Below are 23,314 nucleotides of genomic sequence, written 5' to 3' on the forward strand. Positions count from 1 at the left end.
GGCAGTCTTAACATTAACAGTATTTTGTGTATTTCAGTGCCATTTATCACTGGGTTTATTTGCACATTTAACTGTACACTTTGTCACTTTGTGCCACAAGCACTTTTTGGTTTAGAGTCTTAACATTCATACCGAGACAAATTATCTTAACTGCTTCCTCTCAGAGGAATTGGAAATGATCAGGGATTTGAACGCTAAACTAGCCTTCATACATCTCAAAACTAAACAGCTCCTGCCAACATGAAATACTGTATTCCTTATAAGGGGAAGTTATTTATATGTGAAATCCTACTAGGCACAGCATATTGGAGCTGCAGTGAAGTGTTGAAATACACTGTCTACTATTTATGTTGTTGGTTTTATACATTGGTGCTTAATACATTGGTGTAAAGCTGTGTTTCCCAACTCCAGTCCTCAGGGAACCCCAGCAGGTCAGGTTAAGGCTATCCCTGCTCCAGCACAGGTGGTCAATCAGCGGCTCAGTCATTTTGACTGAGCCACCTGTGCTGGAGCAGGGATATCCTTAAGACCTGACCTGTTGGGGTTCCCTGAGGACTGGAGTTGGGAAACACTGGTGTAAAGCAAGGGTGGCCAACTCCAGTCTTCAAGGGCCGCTAACAGGTCTTCAGGATATCCCTGCTTCAGCATAGGAGGCTCAGTCGGTCCGTGCTTCATCACAGGTGGCTCATTCTTTGACAGCCACCTGTGCTGAAGCTGGGATATCCTGAAAACCTAACCTGTTGGTGGCCCTTGAGGACTGGTTTAAAGGGTTTCCACATATAGGCCTGTGATGTCTTTTAGGGAAACACATTCTGCATGAATGAAATGAAAGTGTACAGAGCCTTTGAAACCCCACAGGTCTTTTCTTGCCATATACTGACAACAGGAGACCAGAGGGGATTTTTGGAAAGCCGTGAACACTATAATTTGAGAAACCTCTCATGGCGTCTCCCTAAAAAGCCACAATGTGCTAATAGACTACACTTCTCCAGGACCCGCACAGCCATTGCGGTAAAACTACAAATCTACACCTGACAGCAAACTCTGAAAAGCAGAACAGATACCACATGATTGACACTAATGTGGATTTTATTAGTCGGATAAACGCTTCATTAATTCCAGACTCACAGGCACCAAGTTACAGAGGATTTCCAACAAAGGTGAAAAGGTTTGCTGTTCTCAAAGGCCTTGGGGAAAAAAAATTCTCATCACAATTTCTTCAAAAACAGCAATGACAAGTTTCGTAAAAGTAGGAGGAGTTGTGGGTGAGCAGCGGCCACAGAAAACAGAACGACTGAGTGACAAAGATTTAATACAATAGTAGGTTTGTGCACTCAAAGACGCCAAGATTTCAGGACACGAGGGAGGTAAAATAGTGATTTTTTTTAAAATATGTAAAGTTAGTGGGCAGCTGCAGGACTTTGTGGGTTTAAAACTACAGGGAATGATTTGAAAACTGCACAACTGCATGATTAACAATAGCTTACATGGAACATTTCTTACTAAGGACTTCCACACCGCAACATGCTGTAGACCAGGAGTGGCCAAGGAAAGCCCTCAAGAGCCACCAAGAGGCCAGTTATTAGGGCTATCCCTGCTTCCGCACAGGTGGCTCAATCAGTGAACCTGTTGGTGGTCCTTGAGGACCGGAGTTGGCCACCCCCCTGCTACAGACTGTCTTATCTGCAAGGCCAAGCAATCTTACCCTGCAGGCTGGGTGACACCAGAGTTCGGGGGCTCCGTGCTCCTCATTCTCCACCTTCAGCTGTTGCCAGGTCCAAGGATTACATTGCATGTGCAGCAACCAGGCGTCCTTAAACAGCTGCAAGTACAAAGGGCAGACAAGCAGAGCCATTAACATTCCTGTGCTAAACAGATCCCCTCAGTCATCAGAAAGTGACAGTAGCTAAAACTTCAAGTGGCAAATGAGGCATCATTTTGGGGTTAAAACCCTGGCATTTAGAGGCTCGTTATCACAATACAGGAATGGATAACCCAACAGGCGCTGCAGACTTTGAAAAGGGGATTATTATTGGTAGCTCGTGTCCCCAGTGCTACTTTTCTGTATTGTTTGAGGTTAAATCTGCATTATACAGCAGAAATCTCACAAGCGTCTACACCAGAGGTGGCCAACTCCAGTCCTCAAGGGCCACCAACAGGCCATTGTTTCAGAATATCCCTGCTTCAGCACAGGTGGCTCAGGGAGAATGACAGCCAGCTGGTCTGAGGCAGGGATATCCTGAAAACATAGCCTGTTAATGGCCCTTGATGACCGAAGCTGGCCACCTCTGGTCTATACAGTTCTTTTGCAGTAGATCAACTAGTTGCGGTATCAAACTGTACATGGTTGCCAGTCCTCCATACCATTTCATGGACAGCTATTTGAAGAGCAGGCTCTTGCCCCTTTCAGTATCTCCCAAGTCCTGTAAATGACTAAGGGGACAGCTTCACGGAAACATTGTTTCCACAGCATAATCTGAAGCATTACAAGGTGGGTACTGGGCGAGTTCCCGGCACTTGGAAATGGCGTTCCCAAGTTGTATGGGATATGCAGAAACATTAAAAGTGCAGGTACACTTATTACTAGAATATACGAAAGATAAAGTTAAAAAAAAACAACACAACCCTAATATCCCAAACTTGCACTTACAGCATTTGGTCCCCCACAGCCACCCAAGATAAGAATGGTCTCATGATCTATCACAATCTGGAAGATGGAGAAACAAAGCATTAGAAAATCCCCTGGGAAGGGGGAGAGATGGAGGGGAAGTCTGCCTACAGTTACAGAGAAGACAGACAAGAGCAGGGGGCCTCAACTCCAGTCTTTAAGGGCCACCAGCAGGTCAGGTTTTAAGGATATCCATGATTCAGCACAGGTGGCTCAATCAGTGGCTCAGTAGTGGACCTAACCTCCTGGTGGCCCTTGAGGACTGGAGTTGGTCACTCCTGGACTAGTGGGTAAACTTCTTAGGAGACGAGTGAACAGCAGTGACAGACGTTACTGCATGATGTGTGGAAACAGTGCCGGACGACCATACTCACTTTGGGTCTTTCAGTAAAATAATCTTTTCCAAGAAGCAACATATTGAAAATACAAATTAATGAAAGCACCCTGCCATTCAATAGAAAGGGCTGTGTATCCTGAACATGATAAATAAAAATAAACATCACAGGCCGGTGAATTAGGATATATGGCTTCAAGACAGTGTGCTTTTGTAATTCGGGGGACTAGCTGGAGGTTACTCGGCATAAACAGGAGAATAAACAAATGCTAATTTACATGCTGTACATATAACCGTCTGTACACCTTGCTGTAACAGTGTCTTTTATTCTACTCTCCCCAACTTTAGAAGATTAGATCATCACTGGGCCTGATATACAAAACCAGTCTGCATTCAGCATGTAGTTTGCAAAAATTGTATATTTTCATATTACACAAGTCAAAAAAAAAAGTGCAGAAAACACAATGTAACAGTATAAATAGTGACGTCTAAAAATACAAAAAAGGGCCAACACCTGAGAAACAACATTTCGGGATACTACCCATTAGCAAGTGGCAATCATATTTTCTCTCGAAAAAAGGGCTGTATCCTGAAACGGAGGATTTCTTATATTATATTGTACTATTGCAGTTACATTGTGATCCCTGTAGTTTTTTTTTTTTTGGACTTGTATAATGCTAAAATATGCAACTTTCCCAACTATATTCTAAGTGCAGACGGTTTCTTACCACGCCTCTTTCTCCTTCACTGTTTGTTTTTACTTGCGAGTTGGGCTCCATTTCTTGAGGGGGAAAAAAAAAAAAATAATCAAGGCATTTTGCACCTCTTATTTTTCTAGTGATTTTTAAAATAGCTTTTAGTACACCACTACCCCTGGAGTATCAGGCCGGATACAGACAGCACCCCTCAGCATCTCTCCCAAGCCCTAATTATGGCGCAGAATACCTTCTATGCTGCATTTGAAGGCTCCCACTGGCAAAAACACAGTGTTGTTGTAACCTTTTAGCAAACATGTTCATGCTTTCTAAAGGGATGCTTTGTTTTAAGTTTAAGTAGCACTCATGAGATATCTCGGACGCCACCAACAGGTCTTCAGGATATCCCTGCGTCAGTACAGGTGATTCAATTAATGGCGCAGTCTATGACTAAGCCACCTGTGCTGAAGCAGGTATAGCCTGAAAACCTGACCTGTTGGTAGCCCTTGAGAACTGGAGTTGGCCACCCCTGGTCTACGGGTTTACAGCAAGTAGGAAGATGGCCAAACTAGGAGGATGAGGCGCTCCATCAGCTCTTCCCCATTCAAAGCTTATTTATCAATAAATTGCAAGCAAAGCAGTTACCTGCGATTGGCCTCCTCGGGGGTGAGGGCACGGCCCGGTAATATTGGGCTTGGACCATGACCAGTGCTCCAGATCCAGCGCCCAGACGTCATTACTCCTGCAGGGAAGACGCACGAGAAAAGGGGAAAATATATATATAAATGGTTGTTACCATGCTAAACAAGGCCTGCAAAAGTCCAAACACAAAAAAAGTGACACCAAGTTAGATATGAATGTAATAAAGTTACATCATAACTGGGCAGATAAACACTGTCTTGTTGAACTAAAAAAAAAAAAAATTTTTGGGAGGGGGGTTGTGGCGTACTGTAAAATATGTACCCCCAACAGGGCTGTTTAAGCACGGAATGGTGCATCTTTCCAAGAGTATTATCTGATGGGTAATGGGTACCCAAAGACCGGACATTCTGTCCTTCAATGACAGAGGAGATCTGCCAAGCCCAATAACCAACAGAGGTGAAGACTTATTGCCTATTATCTTCTGAACGTGTAGTGAATTATTTTATCAGTAGACTTACTAAACATTGTGTATTTTAACTATTGTTTAACGTGTTAAAAGGTTTCCTTTGGTTTCAAATTACAGTGTGTATTCTGCAAGATGATGAATTTTAAAGTACCTTTCTCCACCCTGTTGATCGAATTGTATGCACACAGAAGATTAAATATCTGCTCAAACTATATGCATCAAAAAGACATCTAATAGATGCATGCAAGCGTGGTACACTCCCCGTGTGCAATCTGCTCATGTAGCATCAGTTACACATCCATCATTACGTGTAGAGGAAGCAAAGCACAAACACAATAGACGTTTATTGTGGTGACGATATGTGCAAGTGCTTTGGTCACCAAAGACTTTTCTTTTGTGGCTTTGGACTTTCAACATATTTATGCACATTCTATCTTTGATATCAACTAGGAAAATGGGACAGGAGAAGCCCGGAGCAGGGAACAGAAGCATGCAATGGGGGCTGTGAACCCACCCTAGTGCAGGGGTGGGGAACGTCAGGCCCGAGAGCCGTATAAGGCCCTCGAAATCATTTGGTAAGGCCCTCGAAATCATTTGGTCTGGCCCTGCTAAGGCAACTGCTATAACCAGGGTCGTGCTAATTTAAAAAAACAAAATGGCCGCCGCGCGCCCAATTGGGAGGAGGTGGTGTGAGGCGCCGGCAGCCCTACCCGATCCCCAGCAGCCACCGTACTAGCCCCAGCAATCCCCCAGCAGCCACCGTACATCCCCCGCAGCATTCCCCGCACTTCCCCCATGATTCTCCAGCAGTTCCCCCCGCACTTACCCCAGCATCCGCAGCAACTACCAGAGGTAGGGGGGCAGAGTTCTGTGTGCCTACATGCCTGCTTTGTGCCTGCCGTGTGCCTGCCTGTCTGTGTCTGTATGGCCCGCGAACGATGTTATAAATATCCAAATGGCCCTTGGCAGAAAAAAGGTTCCCCACCCCTGCCCTAGTGCAAGGGTGGCCAACTGCAGTCCTCAAGAGCTACCAACAGGTCAGGTTTTCAGGATATTCCTGTTCCAGCACAGGTGGCACAATCAGTGGCTCAGTCTTCTACTGAGCCACCAGCAGGGATATCCTGAAAACCTGACCGGTTGGTAGCTCCGGAGCACTGCAGTTGGTCACCCCTGAGCTAGTATGTCTGTTACAAGTTAAACAAGCACCGGCAGGATACTCCTTAAAGAGACAATACATATATCTATCAGATCTCATTAAGTTTTAACCAAACAAACATGCCACTGCTAGTATGTCAATTTGGGACCGTGCCTTTATGAATTTCCTTCAGGAAAAAACAAAGACAAACAATTAAACAAAAGCAGTGGGCGAGAACAGTACAAAGTTTACTCACATTTGCCGAGAACCCAAAGAGCCTCCGAAGACGATCATTTTATCCCCAATGACACAGGACGAGTGTCCTGCCATAGGAGGAGGTCCGTGAGTCGTCACTATACAGTTCCACCTAGAAGAGAAAAAGGCACAGGAGGTGTTTCACCCCAGATGCTACTCTCGGCAATAGGTTTTAAAGTTGCTTTGCAAATTTTGCACACAAAAGTCTAATGGCATGTCATGATATCATGAGGTTAGGTATTTTAATCCCTCTGGTGCTTCAGGTGTTAATGAGTTACAGTTTGAAGTTGAAAATACAATATTTGGGGTTTGGCCTGTCATGAATCTGTGGGCGCTTCAAAGGGGCTTGATTGAAATTGGTTGCAAAAAGTACACAGAGAGGGTTTATGATATGTCAACACCTTTTGCAGGCCGAGTGGTAAAAACGGATATTTTCTAGAAATAAGGGCATATGTTCTACCAGACAGACTCTGACAAACAAAAGATTTTTCAAATCATTCTCTGAAAGAGGTTTATGGATTGCCAGGGTGGCGGGACTATCGTATGCCACCCCAAGATAAGAAACATGGAATCAGAGACTTGACAGCGATGTAGACATATACAAATTTGATATTTGCATTCGTGACAGGGTGACGAGTGCAAGGGGTAAAAAATAAAAATAAAACAAACAACCACAAGTATCCCAAGAGGACAAATGCATGCTGCTTTCATTACTGGGCTTGTTATGAAGCCATTACAAATTACTGCAATTGACCCATTTGCAGCCAGAGGGATCAGGAACGCTTTACCAATCAAAGGGATAAAGGGGATTCACATAAAATGGAGGCTACCCAATAAAGTATGTGATCAGCATGGGAAAGGCAAAATAATGGCAGTTTGTAAACTTATATTTTGGGGTGCTGCAAGACCATAACACGATGGGAAAGGGTTCTCGCTCGCATTGTGCAAAACCGGATTTAAAAAAAAACAAAAAACAGATAACCCCGTGAGAGATTTGACCTCATTTGCTCTACAACAGGTCTCCCTGGACATAGTGCTGATCAAGCAGCTCACACCAATAACGTAATAGGAGGCTCTTTCCTGGTTGTTATATGACAGGCCTGTGAACTAGGATATCTGGCTTTAAGACAGACTCCTGTGTGTTTTTAGAATCAGGTTGACCAAGGTTGCTCATTATGTATGGACGTGTGTAACACTAGTGAGGGATAATATATGCAATATGTCCCTTCTTTTGTCTCTTACCAGTTCTTGGAAGGTGAATAAGTGTGTATTTCATCAAAGAAGCGCTCGGGTTGATGTAGGGGGTAAGGGCTGGGGCGGGTCCAGCCTCCAAACAGCACCAGCAACTCCTTGTACACAACAAGTGTGGCGCCAGCCTTGGGGGACGGATAGGAACCTGGAATATCAGAAAAAAAAATGGACCTGTCACGGGGTGAAGTAGAACTTGCACGACTCTGAAAACCGGATCACAGGAGGAATTCATTCTAGATTGGTCTGCTTTGCTTGTCCGTTTTTATTTTCATTGGTTTGCTAGATGGTCAGGTGTGGTGGCAAGGAGATGGGAGGCGTCATACAGGAATGGTGCATCCTGATTTGAGGAGCGTTTGACCCCCACACTGGTTTGTACTGGCATGGAGGAACCAGAAGAAAAGTAACTCTACAGAAACTAAATGGTGCTGGGAACCAATCTAAACTGATGACAAAAGGAAAGCTTAATTTTCAAGTCCCACCACTCATTTTGGCTACCGAGTGAGCACACGGCTCAGACTTTGCACCCCTCTTCCATTGCAGAATGTCTGGTTTCTGTAGTTCAGGGAATATCTACAGACGACAAAAGGGGTTCATATATATTTGATGGAGCATTGGTAATATCGAACTAAACAGTCGCTCCAACGCATTTTCACCAACGCATTTTCACCAACGCATTTTCACCCAGTAAAGAGTGCAGAATAAGAAAAAACGGTCTCCTGCTGTAACAGGTACGGAGCCGTCGCCAAAAGCTAGGTGTATTCAAAAGATAACGGTTTAGGAAGAAAGCCATTTACCGACTTACTAGCAGAACAATCTCATGTCCGTAGGGCAATACGAAATGTGAACCATAATAGTGGCTGCTACTCTTAAGAAAACAAACCAAAATGGTTAATTACTGATCCATGCTAAACAAACCAAAAACACACAAAAACAGATCAAATCCTGCAGAACCGCTCTTTTTAAACTTCAGTGTGTGTGTTTTTTATTTTTTTGACAGCCCCTTTCTTGAATTTAAGTACACGAGGTAAAGCAATCAAGACCACTTCGCACAATATGAAACAGCAGATTGAAAATATCAGTCTCAAGAAGCGATTTTAAGGACTGGAGCGAAGTAGTAACATGGATCTAAAAACCAAATTGGAATATTAACAATGGTCAAATTGTACATGGATGCAAGTAAGAAAATTAAGAGTTTCAGCGAGTTGCACAATAAAAAATAAAAAGGAAGGAATGACAAGTTACCATTGAAGAGGTCCTATGGACACAGCACACATCAGGACATTCATTTCGTACTGCTGTCAAACGAAACTTGGCAAACTCATTTTAACAATTGTTTCAATGAAAAGCTCAGCAAATGCCGGGACCATCCACAAATACAGATTCCAGCAAAAACAAAATACTGAATCTTTTCCAACAGTGAATTAGGTTTTCAATTCTTTACATTGTATCCTTTAGTGTAGGGCACTTGGGTGCACGGGGCATACAAAAGACACTAATTGGCCTATTCTAGATCTGCCGCTTCGGAACATGGGGTCCCATTTTCAAACGAAATTCCCCATTTACTTCAATGGCCCGGTCGGCTGCTTCTGCAGATATATAGTAGAATTGGCCTCCAACAGCCCCCAAGCTAGTGCACTGCATGGGAAGCTGACATAGGGTCCTAGTGATCCCTGAAATAGCTCTTCGTTAGGATGAAGCCCAAATGTTCATTTCTTAAAGCAGAACAGGACACGGCCTAATATTTTACCAGCAAAAGCACAAAGAAGCCATATTGGTCCTGGATGTGTAGATTTGCCATAGGATATAAAAACACCATCCATGTTAGAGGGGCCTGCAATCCATTTCACAGGCACTGCACATGTTAATAGACCAATAGGTTTTTAATAGATGAAATTGTCACGCGAAGAGCATTTGAAATCTCACAGGTTTCTTCATGAAATATAGATTATTTTCTTACAAAGTTGTAAAGCTGGACAACTGAAGAGTGCCTGACCTGCGCACGGAAAAGATAATAAAGTATCTCATTCATTCCAGGGAAAAGTTAACACACTTTTCTCATGGCCACATGGAGTAGTGTCCCAGGACAATCCACCAATAGGTTAAACCCTTTAGGAAGAGAGGCAGTAATGCTCTACTGAGTTTTCCTGGTGAACCGATGCCAGCACACAGTGGGAAAAATTCCTGGCAGGTCCTGGGGGACTCTCAGGCAGCGACAATCTAAATATGCCCTGAGGTTAAAAGCAGCAGTCATTTGTCATGCTGTCCGTGCCTCCCTGCTGAACCTCACACCCATTGGGAAATACAATGCAGACCTAGGGCATCCAACAAGCATTAAAAAAAAAATACAGATCCTTTAGAGAGGAGACAATATGAATGTGTCCTGGATGGAGGTGCAGCTATAAGTGCTTGCGAGGGCATGAGATACCTTGGAGACATGGCCTTGTGGTAAAGCAGTGTGTTTGAATGCCCATGGTAGTTCATTGTAAACCCGGAGAAAGTCCTTTTACCTCCTTGTGCCTAAGGGCTTGACCCCGCTGCCTACTACAGCTTCCGCTGTGGCGGACGCTGCAGGGACGTGAGCCCTCCCCTCAATGGCGCCGGGCCCGCTGCGAGGGGGGGGGCCGCAGCGCTGGGGCGAGAGCTGCTCCTGCTCTCAATAGAATTGAGAGCAAGACTCGCGTCGAGCGATACGGCACGCCCCCCGGCGGTTGAGCCAATGAGCGCGAACCTGCCGGGTGACGTCATGGCCGCGCCCCCGTCACTCCCCCCCGGTCTCTCTTCCTGCAGCTCCCTGCAGACCAGGTAATCGGCTGCACGCGCCGCCAATCTCGCGGGCGCGCGTTGCAGCTGAGTTACCGGGGCCTTAGACTTAAGCAGAGAGGTTTGGTAGGGACAGTACTGGAAATACTTGGAGCAATGCAAGGTCGGGTGGATGTGCAGTAGCACATCAGAGTGTGTGCAGATTAATGGTTTAATAGTAGGGGCTACGGGTCTTGGTTGAGATGCAGCACGACAGCGGTGGGGTAAAGGGTCTGTAATGGAATTCAAAGAAGAAAGCTTTCAGTTGTTATAGGAGGAGGATTGCAGGGTGGTAAGTGGCAGGGTTGGTGGGGGGAATACACTACCAACGGAATGACTGGATGTGCTGCAATCGTGCAGAGCTGTACTGTATCTCAAGTGTATGGAAGTAATAATATGACAGAGGAGAAGAAGAGGAGGACTGAGGTACAGTGGCAGGACTGTTGATGCAAATCACCAGTACTGGAATATCAGGAGCTGTGAAGGGCAGGGTGGACATTAGTTGGCAGTAGTTTGGTGGGGACAGAAAGGATAACGTTAGACAAGAGGTCATGTTATATTTAAAGTCATTTAGCCCATACATCTCATGCCTCAATTCATAGTTACACGCACGCACAAAAAAACCCTCAAATTGGGGCAATTTGCCTCCTGTTTCCCAGCAATCACAAGGATTGTTTACCCAGAGATTAGAACATTCCCGAGATCCTGGTCTGTACCACCAGCCTGGGAACTGCCTCGAATCACACCGATAAGGAGACTTTACACAATGCAGGGAGGAGGCGGGGTCGAGATCCAGTCAGACTGGGGCACTCCAGGGAATGTTCTCAGACAGAGTGGGGAGTGAGCAGGGAGACTCTGAAAAGCCTGGTTGTGAAGGGAAGGAATATTCTTCCAACCCACTCCACTAGTCAATCCTCAAACCTGTACACAACCCAATGTCCAAATCTACAAGTCAAACAGCTCTACAAGGCAGGTCCAGCGGTCTGGAATATAAGATCTCTATGTAGCTCTGCAATGCACTCCCGTTTCTTCAGATAAGTCACCTGCCTTACAAAGCTTCCAACGTAATGTACCATGCCCGAGGTGCTTCAAGAGATTCGAAAAAGAGCACAAAGATTCAACACTGGGATTCACACCAAGTTCACAGGTTTTAAAAGGCAATGGTGTTACCGTAAGACTGCTCCCCAAAATAAACAGTACAACTAGAAAAACAAAACTCTTTTGCCACCAGGTCTCTATGAAGTCGAAGACTAGGCCTCTGTTTGAGCCACCTATGCCGAAGCAGGGATATCCTGAAAACCTGACCTGTCTGGGGGGCTCGAGGACTGGAATTAAGAACCCCTGTTCTAAAGGCAGCGGGCCGACAAGATGGCTGCCTAACACGGAGCTCCTCCGATCCCCGGGCAGGGAAATATAAATAAATAATAAATAAATAATATAAAAAGAACGCTGCGGAATCAACAGGGTTCCCAAGATGGCAGCCGCACAAGACCCCCTTCAGGATCAGAGGGAGAGGCTGAAGCAGATGCTGAAGCAGGGGCTGCAGGAGGTATAGAAAGAAAAGAGAGACACCTTGGCGCATGAATATTGATCTGATATCTAGAAGCACTGATGGCGTACCACATTTCCCACAGAATATGCAGTAATAGCAATTTTAAATAAACATTAAAAAATATATTTAAAAAAAATTACAATTGGATTTAACCACTTGGAATTCATATATAATATCCTGGTTTGGGAGAATAACCACCATTAAAATGAATATTCTACCTAGACTATCTCTTCCAAACTCTCCCGGTTAAAATCTGTCAGAAAGACCTAAATAATATACAGAAGAAAATTTTGAAGTTTGTCTGGCAAAATAGGCGACCCAGAATTCGTAGAGATATTCTTTATAAATCCAAATCAGAAGGAGGCTTAGCTCTCCCGAACTTACAAAGCTACTATAGATCCGCACAGCTAGGGCAACTCATTAGCTGGCATTCAAACCCAACCGAAAGGAGGTGGGTCGAGATGGAGGACCTGATTTGTTCCCCATGTAAAATAAAAAATCTTCTCTGGCTCAACAAAAAGTCTAGACCCAGGGTAGGCAACCCTGTCGCCATTCGCCACTTGTGGCGAATTGGCACTGAAACTGTGGCGAACAGGGCTGCCGGGACTCCCTGTGCGGCCTGCGACGGCCCCCTCAAACCCCCTCCCCTTCCTTGGTAGGAAAGGAGTGCACTCCAGCGGTGTGACGCGCTCCCCTCCCTCCCACACCCCTGCCCGCTCCAGCACATGCATGACGCGCGCGCTCCCTCTCCTCCGAGCCTGCTACAGTACTTGTGACGCGCAAGGGTGCAGGGGGGAGATGAAGGGTGCAGGGGGGAGATGAAGGGTGCAGGGGGGAGATGAAGGGTGCAGGGGGGAGATGAAGGGTGCAGGGGGGAGATGAAGGGTGCAGGGGGGAGATGAAGGGGGCAGGGGGGAGATGAAGGGGGCAGGGGGGAGATGAAGGGGGCAGGGGGGAGATGAAGGGGGCAGGGGGGAGATGAAGGGGGCAGGGGGGAGATGAAGGGGGCAGGGGGGAGATGAAGGGGGCAGGGGGGAGATGAAGGGGGCAGGGGGGAGATGAAGGGGGCAGGGGGGAGATGAAGGGGGCAGGGGGGAGATGAAGGGGGCAGGGGGGAGATGAAGGGGGCAGGGGGGAGATGAAGGGGGCAGGGGGGAGATCAAGGGGGCAGGGGGGAGATCAAGGGGGCAGGGGGGAGATCAAGGGGGCTGGGGGGAGATCAAGGGGGCTGGGGGGAGATCAAGGGGGCTGGGGGGAGATCAAGGGGGCTGGGGGGAGATCAAGGGGGCTGGGGGGAGATCAAGGGGGCTGGGGGGAGATCAAGGGGGCTGGGGGGAGATCAAGGGGGCTGGGGGGAGATCAAGGGGGCTGGGGGGAGATCAAGGGGGCTGGGGGGAGATCAAGGGGGCTGGGGGGAGATCAAGGGGGCTGGGGGGAGATCAAGGGAGCTGGGGGGAGATCAAGGGAGCTGGGGGGAGATCAAGGGGGCTGGGGGGAGATCAAGGGGGCTGGGGGGAGATCAAGGGGGCTGGGGGGAGATCAAGGGGGCTGGGGGGAGATCAAGGGGGCTGGGGGGAGATCAAGGGGGCTGGGGGGAGATCAAGGGGGCTGGGGGGAGATCAAGGGGGCTGGGGGGAGATCAAGGGGGCTGGGGGGAGATCAAGGGGGCTGGGGGGAGATCAAGGGGGCTGGGGGGAGATCAAGGGGGCTGGGGGGAGATCAAGGGGGCTGGGGGGAGATCAAGGGGGCTGGGGGGAGATCAAGGGGGCTGGGGGGAGATCAAGGGGGCTGGGGGGAGATCAAGGGTGCTGGGGGAGATCAAGGGTGCTGGGGGAGATAAAGGGTGCTGGGGGAGATAAAGGGTGCTGGGGGAGATAAAGGGTGCTGGGGGAGATAAAGGGTGCTGGGGGAGATAAAGGGTGCTGGGGGAGATAAAGGGTGCTGGGGGAGATAAAGGGTGCTGGGGGAGATAAAGGGTGCTGGGGGAGATAAAGGGTGCTGGGGGAGATAAAGGGTGCTGGGGGAGATGAGGGGTTGTTAAATGAAATGGTGATGAGGAGGGGGTAAATGAGATGGTGATGAGGGGGGGTTAAATGAGATTATGATGATGAGGGGGTTAGGAGATGATGAGGAGGGTAGTGGTGGTGGTGGTTAGAGGATGAAGAGGGGGGGTGAGAGGAGGGGGTGGGAGGATGAGGGGGGTTGCAGTATGAAGGCCGTTGTATAGTGCGTGCACTTGCTGCGCGCGCGGCAGTTATAGTTGGCTGAGGTTAGCAGCCTTTCTATAATGGTGCCGCGCGCGCGCACGGCAGTGAGCGTGGAACCGGCCGACAGGGGAGAGGATGAGGAAAATAAAGAATTTGCGCCGCTACCGCTGCTGAAATGTATGTATATGTGTTTGTATGTGTGTGTTTTTATGTATGTACGCATGTATAATGTTAATAAATAATTAAAGTATTTCTTTATTTCAAACGTATTTTATAACACACGCACGCACACGCACACTATAGAACGGCCCTGAGAATTTATAAACTTGTTCAAACAGTGTGTGTTTAAAATTTTCGCATGCGCAACATAATACCTCAATTTTTACATGGTGTGGCTATTTTCACTTCTAATTCGCCACACCTGTGACTACATTGAAAAATGGGTTGCCCACCCCTGGTCTAGACCATCTGAGATCTACAAGAACCCGGTGATATCCTTTGCCTGTAATCTCTAGGACTCCCTCAAAACTAAAGTTCCAACTAACCGATTCCCCTTCCCTTATGCAACCACTATTCTCGGACCCCTCCCTTCCTTTTTACACAGGAAACCCGCACTCCCATACCTGGATTCAAAAAGGACTCACAAGAGTCAAGGATATCCTCACCCATGGGAAAGCCCACCATTCGCTTCGCTACAAACAAACCATGATATCCCCTCCTCCGAATTCTTTAGATTTCTCCAGGTTAGGCACTATATCCAATCAATTAACAAGCCAAGTCAACCCCACGCTTTAACTGTGTATGAGGACTGGTGTCTACACCAGTCCCACACAAAGGGCATTATCTCCAGAATTTATTACAGTTTATCCTCTATCAAGAACAACCAAACCCCCGATAACTATATGGTATCCTGGGAAAAGGATCTTAACGTCTGTATAGATCTCGATACCTGGACAGACATTTGGGAAGCTGCTTCCAAAAATTCATCATGCGTTGTAATTAAGGAGAATATTTACAAGTTAATATTTAGATGGTATATGACTCCTGCCAGGTTGCACTCTTTTCTTCCAGGCGTTTCCCCTCTGTGCTGGCGTGGTTGTGGTGAAGTGGGGAATATACTGCACATATTCTGGTCATGCCCCAAAATCCAACAAACATGGACGGAAGTGTTCTCCTTAATACACAAGATACTAGAAATCTCTGTCCCACACGACCCAGTATATATAATACTAGGAAAACCAATGGCTAAGATCTCCAAAAAAAAAGCTAGAGTAAGATCCCAAATTTTAAACGCTACATGGTGTACAATTGCCAAAAATTGGAAACAACCTGCCCCCCCATCCATAAATCAAATAAACAACAAAATCTGGCATATAGTCTATATGGAAAAACTCTCAGCCTGAACGGCTCTACCTCGCAATTCTCTGATATTTGGCCTTCTTGGTTCCGCCATGCAGTTATATCCCCATATATATCCCCATATATAGACTAGAATACTTTGAACAGAGTGATACATGTGGTATTTAAACTGCTGAATACAGTGAGATATTGGTACAAATGCTACCCCTCCCCCCCCTTCCCGACCTCCCTCTTTTCTATTGTTTCACAACCAATTTATTTGTATTACTGTATTCCCCTTTTTCTTTTGTGTAGTATGTTGTGTTTACCTTATTTTGTATGTTCGAAAATACTCAATAAAAATTTTTTAAGTAATAATAATAAAAAAAAAAAAATTACAATTGAATAGCTCCTATATACACCCTGTATCTTGATTAAGCTTAATCAACCCGCATAATAACATACAAACTTAATATAAAACGCAAACAGATATGTCCAAATGTTGGACTAGGGTGGAGAAGTAGATATATATCCCCTCTGTGCTACAAAGATGGAGGATACTTGTAGCAATGAGTCCAAGGTTGGATTGCAATATTGTATTTTTTTAAATATATTTTTAATAAATGTTTATTGTTTAAAATGGCTATTACTGCATATTCTGTGGGACATTTGGTACACCATCAGTGCTTCTAGATATCATCAGATCAATATTCATGCGCCAAGGTGCCTCTCCCTTCCTACTAGCACTCTGAGGGTGTGAGATCCCCCACTTCACCCAGGCAGCAGAATATTTCATATTAATATATTATTGTATACTGTATATTTAGGATTCACATTTTAGCGCTTTGATTTTTCTTTATGTTCGCTGCAGAAGGTATGGATGAAAACACCAGACCCAATACAAAAAGGTGATCTTGACAACTTACCGAAATGTATGGTTCAAAAGATGCAAACAGAAATGACCAAAGTAGCGTCGAAACTGAGAAGAGATTTGCATGGACTGGGCGACAGAACTGACTGTCTAGAAGGGGTAGCTGATGAGCTGACATCAGCCCAAACAGTCACTGAGCATGAACTGCGAGCCCTAAAATTACATGTAAACACCCTGACAGAGGCCCTGGATGATAAAGAAAATTGCACTAGACGAAATAATTTGAGACTACGAAATATACCGGAGACTGTATTGCCTGAGGCGCCAACAGATTTTGTCACACGACTACTCCAGAGCATGCTCCCCGACTAAACGGAAGAGACTGCTACTAGACAGAGTGCATAAGGCTCTGGGTCCTAAACCATGACCCCAATAAGATGAGACGTTTTATTGAAGGTTCACTATTATTCGGTGAAAGAAGCCATTATGCCACTAGGATTTGAAGGACACCAGAACCAAATATTCAGTGACTTGGCTCCCTCCACTCTGCTAAAAAGAAAGGAACTGCAACCGGTCACAAAGATGCTGAGGGACAACCAAATCAGATATAAGTGGGGGTCCCCATTAAGCTAGTGATCTGGCATAATGGTTCAACAGTAGTGGGGAAGAATCCGGAAGGAGAAAAAGCACTAATCAAACTGGGTCTAATACAAAGATCTAAATCCCCACCGGCTGCGCGTGACCCAGCAAATCTACCCGGATACCCGTCTGGACACAGGGCAGGACCCAGTAAGGAAACAAGCAAAAAGACAGAGAAAGTATCCAAAAAGTATCTGAAAAATTACTACTGGTCCGTCACCAAAGGTTTTACCAGACAGAAGAATTCACACAAAGAATGAAGAAAAGGACTAGATATCTGACCCCACACGGGATCTTTTTTCCTCCCTGCCCAGGAGACGAGAAAGGTCGGCTGATACGGAGGTGTGAAGTGACATCAGAGCCGCCCCCCAGCTGCGACTCATCCAATACCCTGATCCTGAGAAGAAGAGGACTCTTTCCCTAAAAGTTACTCTCTGGTGGTATTTGATTTTTTTTGTCTTTTTTGTTCGGGTTCCCAATCTGTACCCCCTCTCTGTCTCTTTCTTTTTTAGAGAACAGAGAAAAAAGGGAACCCCCGCCCTCATTCAGACCCCCTTCCCTTTGGAAGTCTCAGAGGGCTAAATTACTGTCCTTTATTCTCCGGAAATTCCACAGGGGTAGTTTAGGTTAAGTAACTTAAAACATTTAAGTAAATGTGGTTATATACAAGTATATGTTTTCCCACTTTCTTCTCTTACCCCTTTCCTTCCCTCATACACCCGAGGCAAGAGAGCGTATTCGGACAATAGATCGAAATCCCAGAACACATACAAAATAACAAAAATGGCTAGGAAATATGGTTTCATTTTAATATGTTAAAACTAGGTACGCTAAATGTTAAAGTTTTAAACAATCCCAGAAAAAGTAAGTTAGCTTTGCAAGATTTTAATAAGCAAATGTTGGAAGTTGTTTTTATACATGAAACTCATTTAAGGAAACAGGATCAACCCAGATTTTGACAGAGTCTTCTCTTCGAGTTTCTTCACATGCACACGGGTGTACAAAAGAGGCGCGGCAATACTGGTCAGAAGGTCGTACCGTTTGCTCTTGAGAAAAGCGACTTCCGACAAAGGTCGGTTTTTGTTCCTGAGGGGCAAATTGGGAAACATAATGGTCACACTGGCTAACATTAACGCCCTCAATGAGAAACAGGTAGATTTTTAATGAGTCTTCCCTTGATAATTATGACAGGAGATTTCAATGCAGTTTACGATATAAAGCTAGATAAATCCAACCCCCCCAAAAGGACTCTGAAAGTGCAAGATCCTAAAGATACAAATCAAGCAAGATGTATACAAGATGTGTCCAACATGTGTCCATCTCAGACTCTAAATCCAATCACCTGTGGTGTCCTGCAAGGCTCTGTTCTGGGGCCCCTACTCTTCTCAGTGTTCATTAATGATCTTCCCACAGCTGGTAAGGAAGCCTCAATACACACGTATGCAGATGACAATCCTATATGCACACAGCCATAGCCTCTCTGACCTTGAACACATACTTCAGTCTGACTTTTTGAGACTCGAAAACTGGATTTCCCAAAACAAACTGTTTTTAAACACTGACAAGACTAACAATGGTATTTGGGACCAAGACTAAATTTTTAAAGCTTCCAGTGACTGAGCTCCAGATCAGAACCAACGCTACCACCACCCTAACTCCTGTTACTAGTTTTAAATACCTGGGCATATGGTTTGACTCCCACCTAACATTTGGGATGCACATGCCCTGACATCCAAAACCTATGCCAAACTAGGTGTACTTTACAGGAACAAATCCTCCCTAAGCCTCGTGGCCAGAAAGCGTATTGCACAGCAGATGCTAATGCCAATTATTGACTATGGAGACACAGTATATGGCTTGGCACCCCAAACCCACCTTGGCAAACTTGACACCCTCTCCAATTCTATTTGTCGTTTCGTTCTCCAATGCAACTACAACACACATCACTGCGAAATGCTCAAAGAACTAGATTGGTCATCACTCGAGTCTAGGCGCAAAGTTCACCTTTCCTGTCTTGCCTTCAAATACTTTCTGGGCAAGCTACCCATCTGAACAAGCTCCTCACCCCTACCACATGCAGCACTTATCTGAGATCAGACTCCAAAAGACTGTTCATGTTCCCAAGGTTCAACAAAGTATCCGGCCACGCCTCCTCTTACAGTGCACCCCAAAACTGGAACAACCTACCAGAGACTCTCACATCCACCACCAGTTTAAGTTCTTTCAAAACTAAGGCTGTCTCACATTTTAATCTGGTCTGTAACTGTTACATAAGACTATAATATACATCTTCTCTAACTGTGCATGCGGTGTATTGTATATAATGTATACCCTATTTCATTTATGTAACTGTATTTGTAACCATGTATTTGTCATATTAACTATGCCCAGGACATACTTGAAAACGATAGGTAACTCAATGTATTACTTCCTGGTAAAAAAACATTTTATAAATAAATATAGCATTATGGGATATATGGAGGATTCAACACCCTACAGAGAGAGACTATACATTTCACTCAGCACCTAATCTAGTATTCTCAAGGTGAGATAAAAAAATTTTATGGAACACTCACTAACCCCAGCTGTGACACTCAAAGATCAATCCAATGACCTGGTCTGATCACGCACTTGTAACATGTACGCTAAAAGATATCAATCCTAGTAGGGTGAGATATGTGGTAGCTTAAAGACTCCCCTCTGAGAGATCTTGGTGTAATTAACGAAATAAACTCACATTTAATAGAATTTCTCTATTAACAATACACCGGGAATGACTCACAACAATTTGGGAAGCACAAAAAGCATGTATAAGGGGAAAGTTTATTGCCACTTGTAGAGGGAGAGGGGGGTTGGCTCGGTATTAAAGGGGTTGCACCCCATATGGCCACCCCCTGACTTCACCAGGGAGGCAAGGGGTTAACTGGACTGCGGTCCAGGAATGTGGTTTTCACCTTGTCATGTCAGGAAACTGTATGTTCCCCTGTTCCCATGTTTCACTATAATGTCAGTGTCTGCACCACAATGGGGATTTAGTTTCAAACGGATTTATTTTACAGCGGAGAATTTTGTGTTAAGGTATGTATGAAACGGTTTAAGTGGTATTTGTGTATCTCCGGTTCTGAAGGTCGCAGCAGGCTGAAACTTGGATCATATGATGTCCCAGTTCCGGCATTAAGATCTGGAAAGTTTGGACCCGCTGGACCTAACGGAACCGGATATTTTAATATGTCTGTGTTTTAACTTTAATATTGTATTCCAAGGCGGGGATAAAAACCCGCACAGTCTCCTTCACACAAAGGAATGCAAATGGTCAGGGGGGCGACCCAAAGTCTAGGAACCAAGTACTGATCAAAAGACTCTGCCACTAATTGTTTACCTGAGGGCGGAGAAGCATCAAACTGGAGTGGTTTGTAAGTGTTATATCTACACCTACAAACAATGAAGATCCTGCCAGATACTTCATCTGGTAGACTGGTCGTCGCCCCTGATTTAATTATGGGGCTACAGAAATAAGACCCTCAGAGTCCCAGTACGCATGGGCTAACTAGCTGGGGGGTATGAGTTAAACTGTGTTTCCACGTTAGGGATTGGATACAGATAATTGTTCACCAATAGTCTGTATTCAATGTTAAGAATAGGGTTACAAAGGTATATAAACTGTGTCAACCCTACAGTTTTGGTTCTTCTGATTTCACCTTGAATGTCACCGGATTGCTGGAGAATTGCTAGCTGATACTTCTCCATTCCCCAACCCTAAGTAAGTGTTACCTTCTTGCCTGTTAATTGTACTATATTGCTGTGTTCACCTTAAGGAATAAATATATTTTATTATATCTAAGCCTCGTTCAGTTCAACCCAGATATTTGGTGTTTGTTATATCTTGTCATAAGTTACCGTGGCACCACTGCTTCTTTGAAGAAGCGAAAGGAGTATAAACTGACTAAATGTTCAATAGATCTAGAGAGGGCTGGTGTCTATAAAAAGAACCCCACAGGTGCAAACGATCAAAAATTGCTTAAAATAAGGGGTGATTTGAGAATTCTGAAAATTAACAAAGCAGAAAAAGCTTTAAAATGGACCAAACAATTGTTCTATCAAAAAGGTAATAAAGAAGACCGACTATTAGCTCAGAAACTGAGAAAGATCCACATTTCCTCCAATATTAAATCAATTCAAATGAGAAATGGAGATACGGCATTTGACCCAAAAGTAAGAGACGAGGAACTTATAGCACACTTCTCATCTACTATATATTTCTGAAAGCACTGTATGTCTGCGTCCCTAGCGGCAATCTCATTGGTCCCTTGGCCTGCCCGCCCCCGCACCTCTCATTGGCCTGAGGCAGAGTGATGGGCAAAAACACAGACACACAGACACACAGACACACAGACACACAGACACACAGACACACAGACACACAGACACACAGACACACAGACACACAGACACACAGACACACACCCTCACTCTCCCCCGTCAGTTGGACCGCAGCTCACCTTCCACACACACACCCCCCCTCCTCTCCCGGTGCCCCTCACTCTCTCCCCCCACCTCACCCAAATCCCCACGCTCCGCAACATCCCCAGCCGCACCATCACCCTCACCGTGCGCCGCGGCCCTCCTGCTCAGCAGCAAACTCCAGGCTCCTCCCCCCTCGCGGCGCGGTCCGGGCCTCCTGCTCTCCCCCTCACGTGCGCCGCTACCGGAGAGGGGATGCACGGCCCGGGCCTTTTGCTCTCCCCCGCACGTGCGCCGCTACCGGATAGGGGAAGCGCGGCGCGGGACTCCCCCTCACGTGTGCCGGCGCCCGGACGGAGGGGAAGTGCGGCGCGGGACTCCCCCTCACGTGCGCCGCTACCGGAGAGGGGAAGCGCGGCGCGGGACTCCCCCTCACGTGCGCCGCTACCGGAGAAGGGAAGCGCGGCGCGGGACTCCTGCCACTCTTGCCCCCGCTTCCCGAACTCACCTCCTGCCCCAGCCAGATGCCACGGGGTCAAGGTAAGTCACCCACCGTCTCCCACCCACGCACTGTCACCCAGTCACCCACCCAGTCACCCACACACCCACCCAGTCACTTTCACCCAGTCACCCACCCACCCAGTCACCCACCCACTCACTCAGTCACCCACCCACCCACTCACTCAGTCACCCACCCACCCACTCAGTCAGTCACCCACCCACTCAGTCAGTCACCCACCCACTCAGTCAGTCACCCACCCACTCAGTCAGTCACCCACCCACTCAGTAACCCACCCACCAACTCACTTAGTCACCCAAAAACTCAGTCACCCACTCACTCACTCAGTCAAGTCACCCACTCACTCACTCAAGTCACCCACTCACTCACTCAGTCACCCACCCACTCACTCACTCAAGTCACCCACCCACTCACTCAAGTCACCCACTCACTCAGTCAAGTCAAACACTCACTCAGTCAAGTCACCCACTCACTCAGTCAAGTCACCCACCCACCCAGTCAAGGTCACCCACCCAGTCATCCACCCACCCACCCAGTCACCCACCCACCCAGTCAGTCACCCACCCACCCAGTCGTCAAGGTCACCCACCCAGTCATCCACCCACCCACCCAGTCACCCACCCACCCACCCAGTCAGTCACCCACCCACCCAGTCAGTCACCCACCCACCCAGTCAGTCACCCACCCAGTCACCCACCCACCCACCCAGTCACCCACCCACCCAGTCAGTCAAAGTCACCCACCCACCCACCCAGTCAGTCACCCACCCACCCACCCACCCAGTCACCCACCCAAGTCACCCACCCAGTCAGTCACCCAGTCAGTCACCCAGTCAGTCACCCAGTCAGTCACCCAGTCAGTCACCCACTCACCCAGTCAGTCACCCAGTCAGTCACCCAGTCAGTCACCCAGTCAGTCACCCAGTCAGTCACCCAGTCAGTCACCCACTCACCCAGTCAGTCTCCCACCCAGTAAGTCACCCACCCACCCAGTCACCCACTCAGTCAGTCATGCACCCACTCACCCAGTCAGTCAGTCACCCACTCACCCAGTCAGTCTCCCACCCAGTCAGTCACCCACCCAGTCAGTCACCCACCCACCCACTCACCCAGTCACCCACTCAGTCAGTCAGTCACCCACTCACCCAGTCAGTCAGTCACCCACTCACCCAGTCAGTCAGTCAGTCAGTCAGTCACCCAGTAAGTCAGTCACCCACTCACCCAGTCAGTCAGTCACCCACTCACCCAGTCAGTCAGTCACCCACTCACCCAGTCAGTCAGTCACCCACTCACCCAGTCAGTCAGTCACCCACTCACCCAGTCAGTCAGTCACCCACTCACCCAGTCAGTCAGTCAGTCACCCACTCACCCAGTCAGTCAGTCAGTCACCCACTCACCCAGTCAGTCAGTCAGTCACCCACTCACCCAGTCAGTCAGTCAGTCACCCACTCAGTCAGTCACCCACTCAGTCAGTCAGTCACC

At 46.8% G+C, this 23,314-nt stretch overlaps 1 protein-coding gene across 1 annotated transcript in view; it reads right to left on the reverse strand.

Moving 5' to 3' along the window:
* Positions 1-23,314, reverse strand: part of FBXO42 (F-box protein 42) — a 42,750-nt gene that overhangs the window by 1,244 nt on the left and 18,192 nt on the right. The window contains exons 5-9 of the mRNA XM_075605954.1: positions 7,438-7,591; positions 6,197-6,307; positions 4,343-4,439; positions 2,651-2,707; positions 1,706-1,822 (exon numbers count right to left, since the gene is read on the reverse strand). Coding sequence (XP_075462069.1) covers positions 1,706-1,822; positions 2,651-2,707; positions 4,343-4,439; positions 6,197-6,307; positions 7,438-7,591 — 536 coding nt within the window. The remainder of the gene's footprint in view (positions 1-1,705; positions 1,823-2,650; positions 2,708-4,342; positions 4,440-6,196; positions 6,308-7,437; positions 7,592-23,314) is intronic.

This window comes from Ascaphus truei, chromosome 6 (genome assembly GCF_040206685.1).
Source record: "Ascaphus truei isolate aAscTru1 chromosome 6, aAscTru1.hap1, whole genome shotgun sequence".
In the NCBI taxonomy this organism is placed as follows: Eukaryota; Metazoa; Chordata; class Amphibia; order Anura; family Ascaphidae; genus Ascaphus; species Ascaphus truei.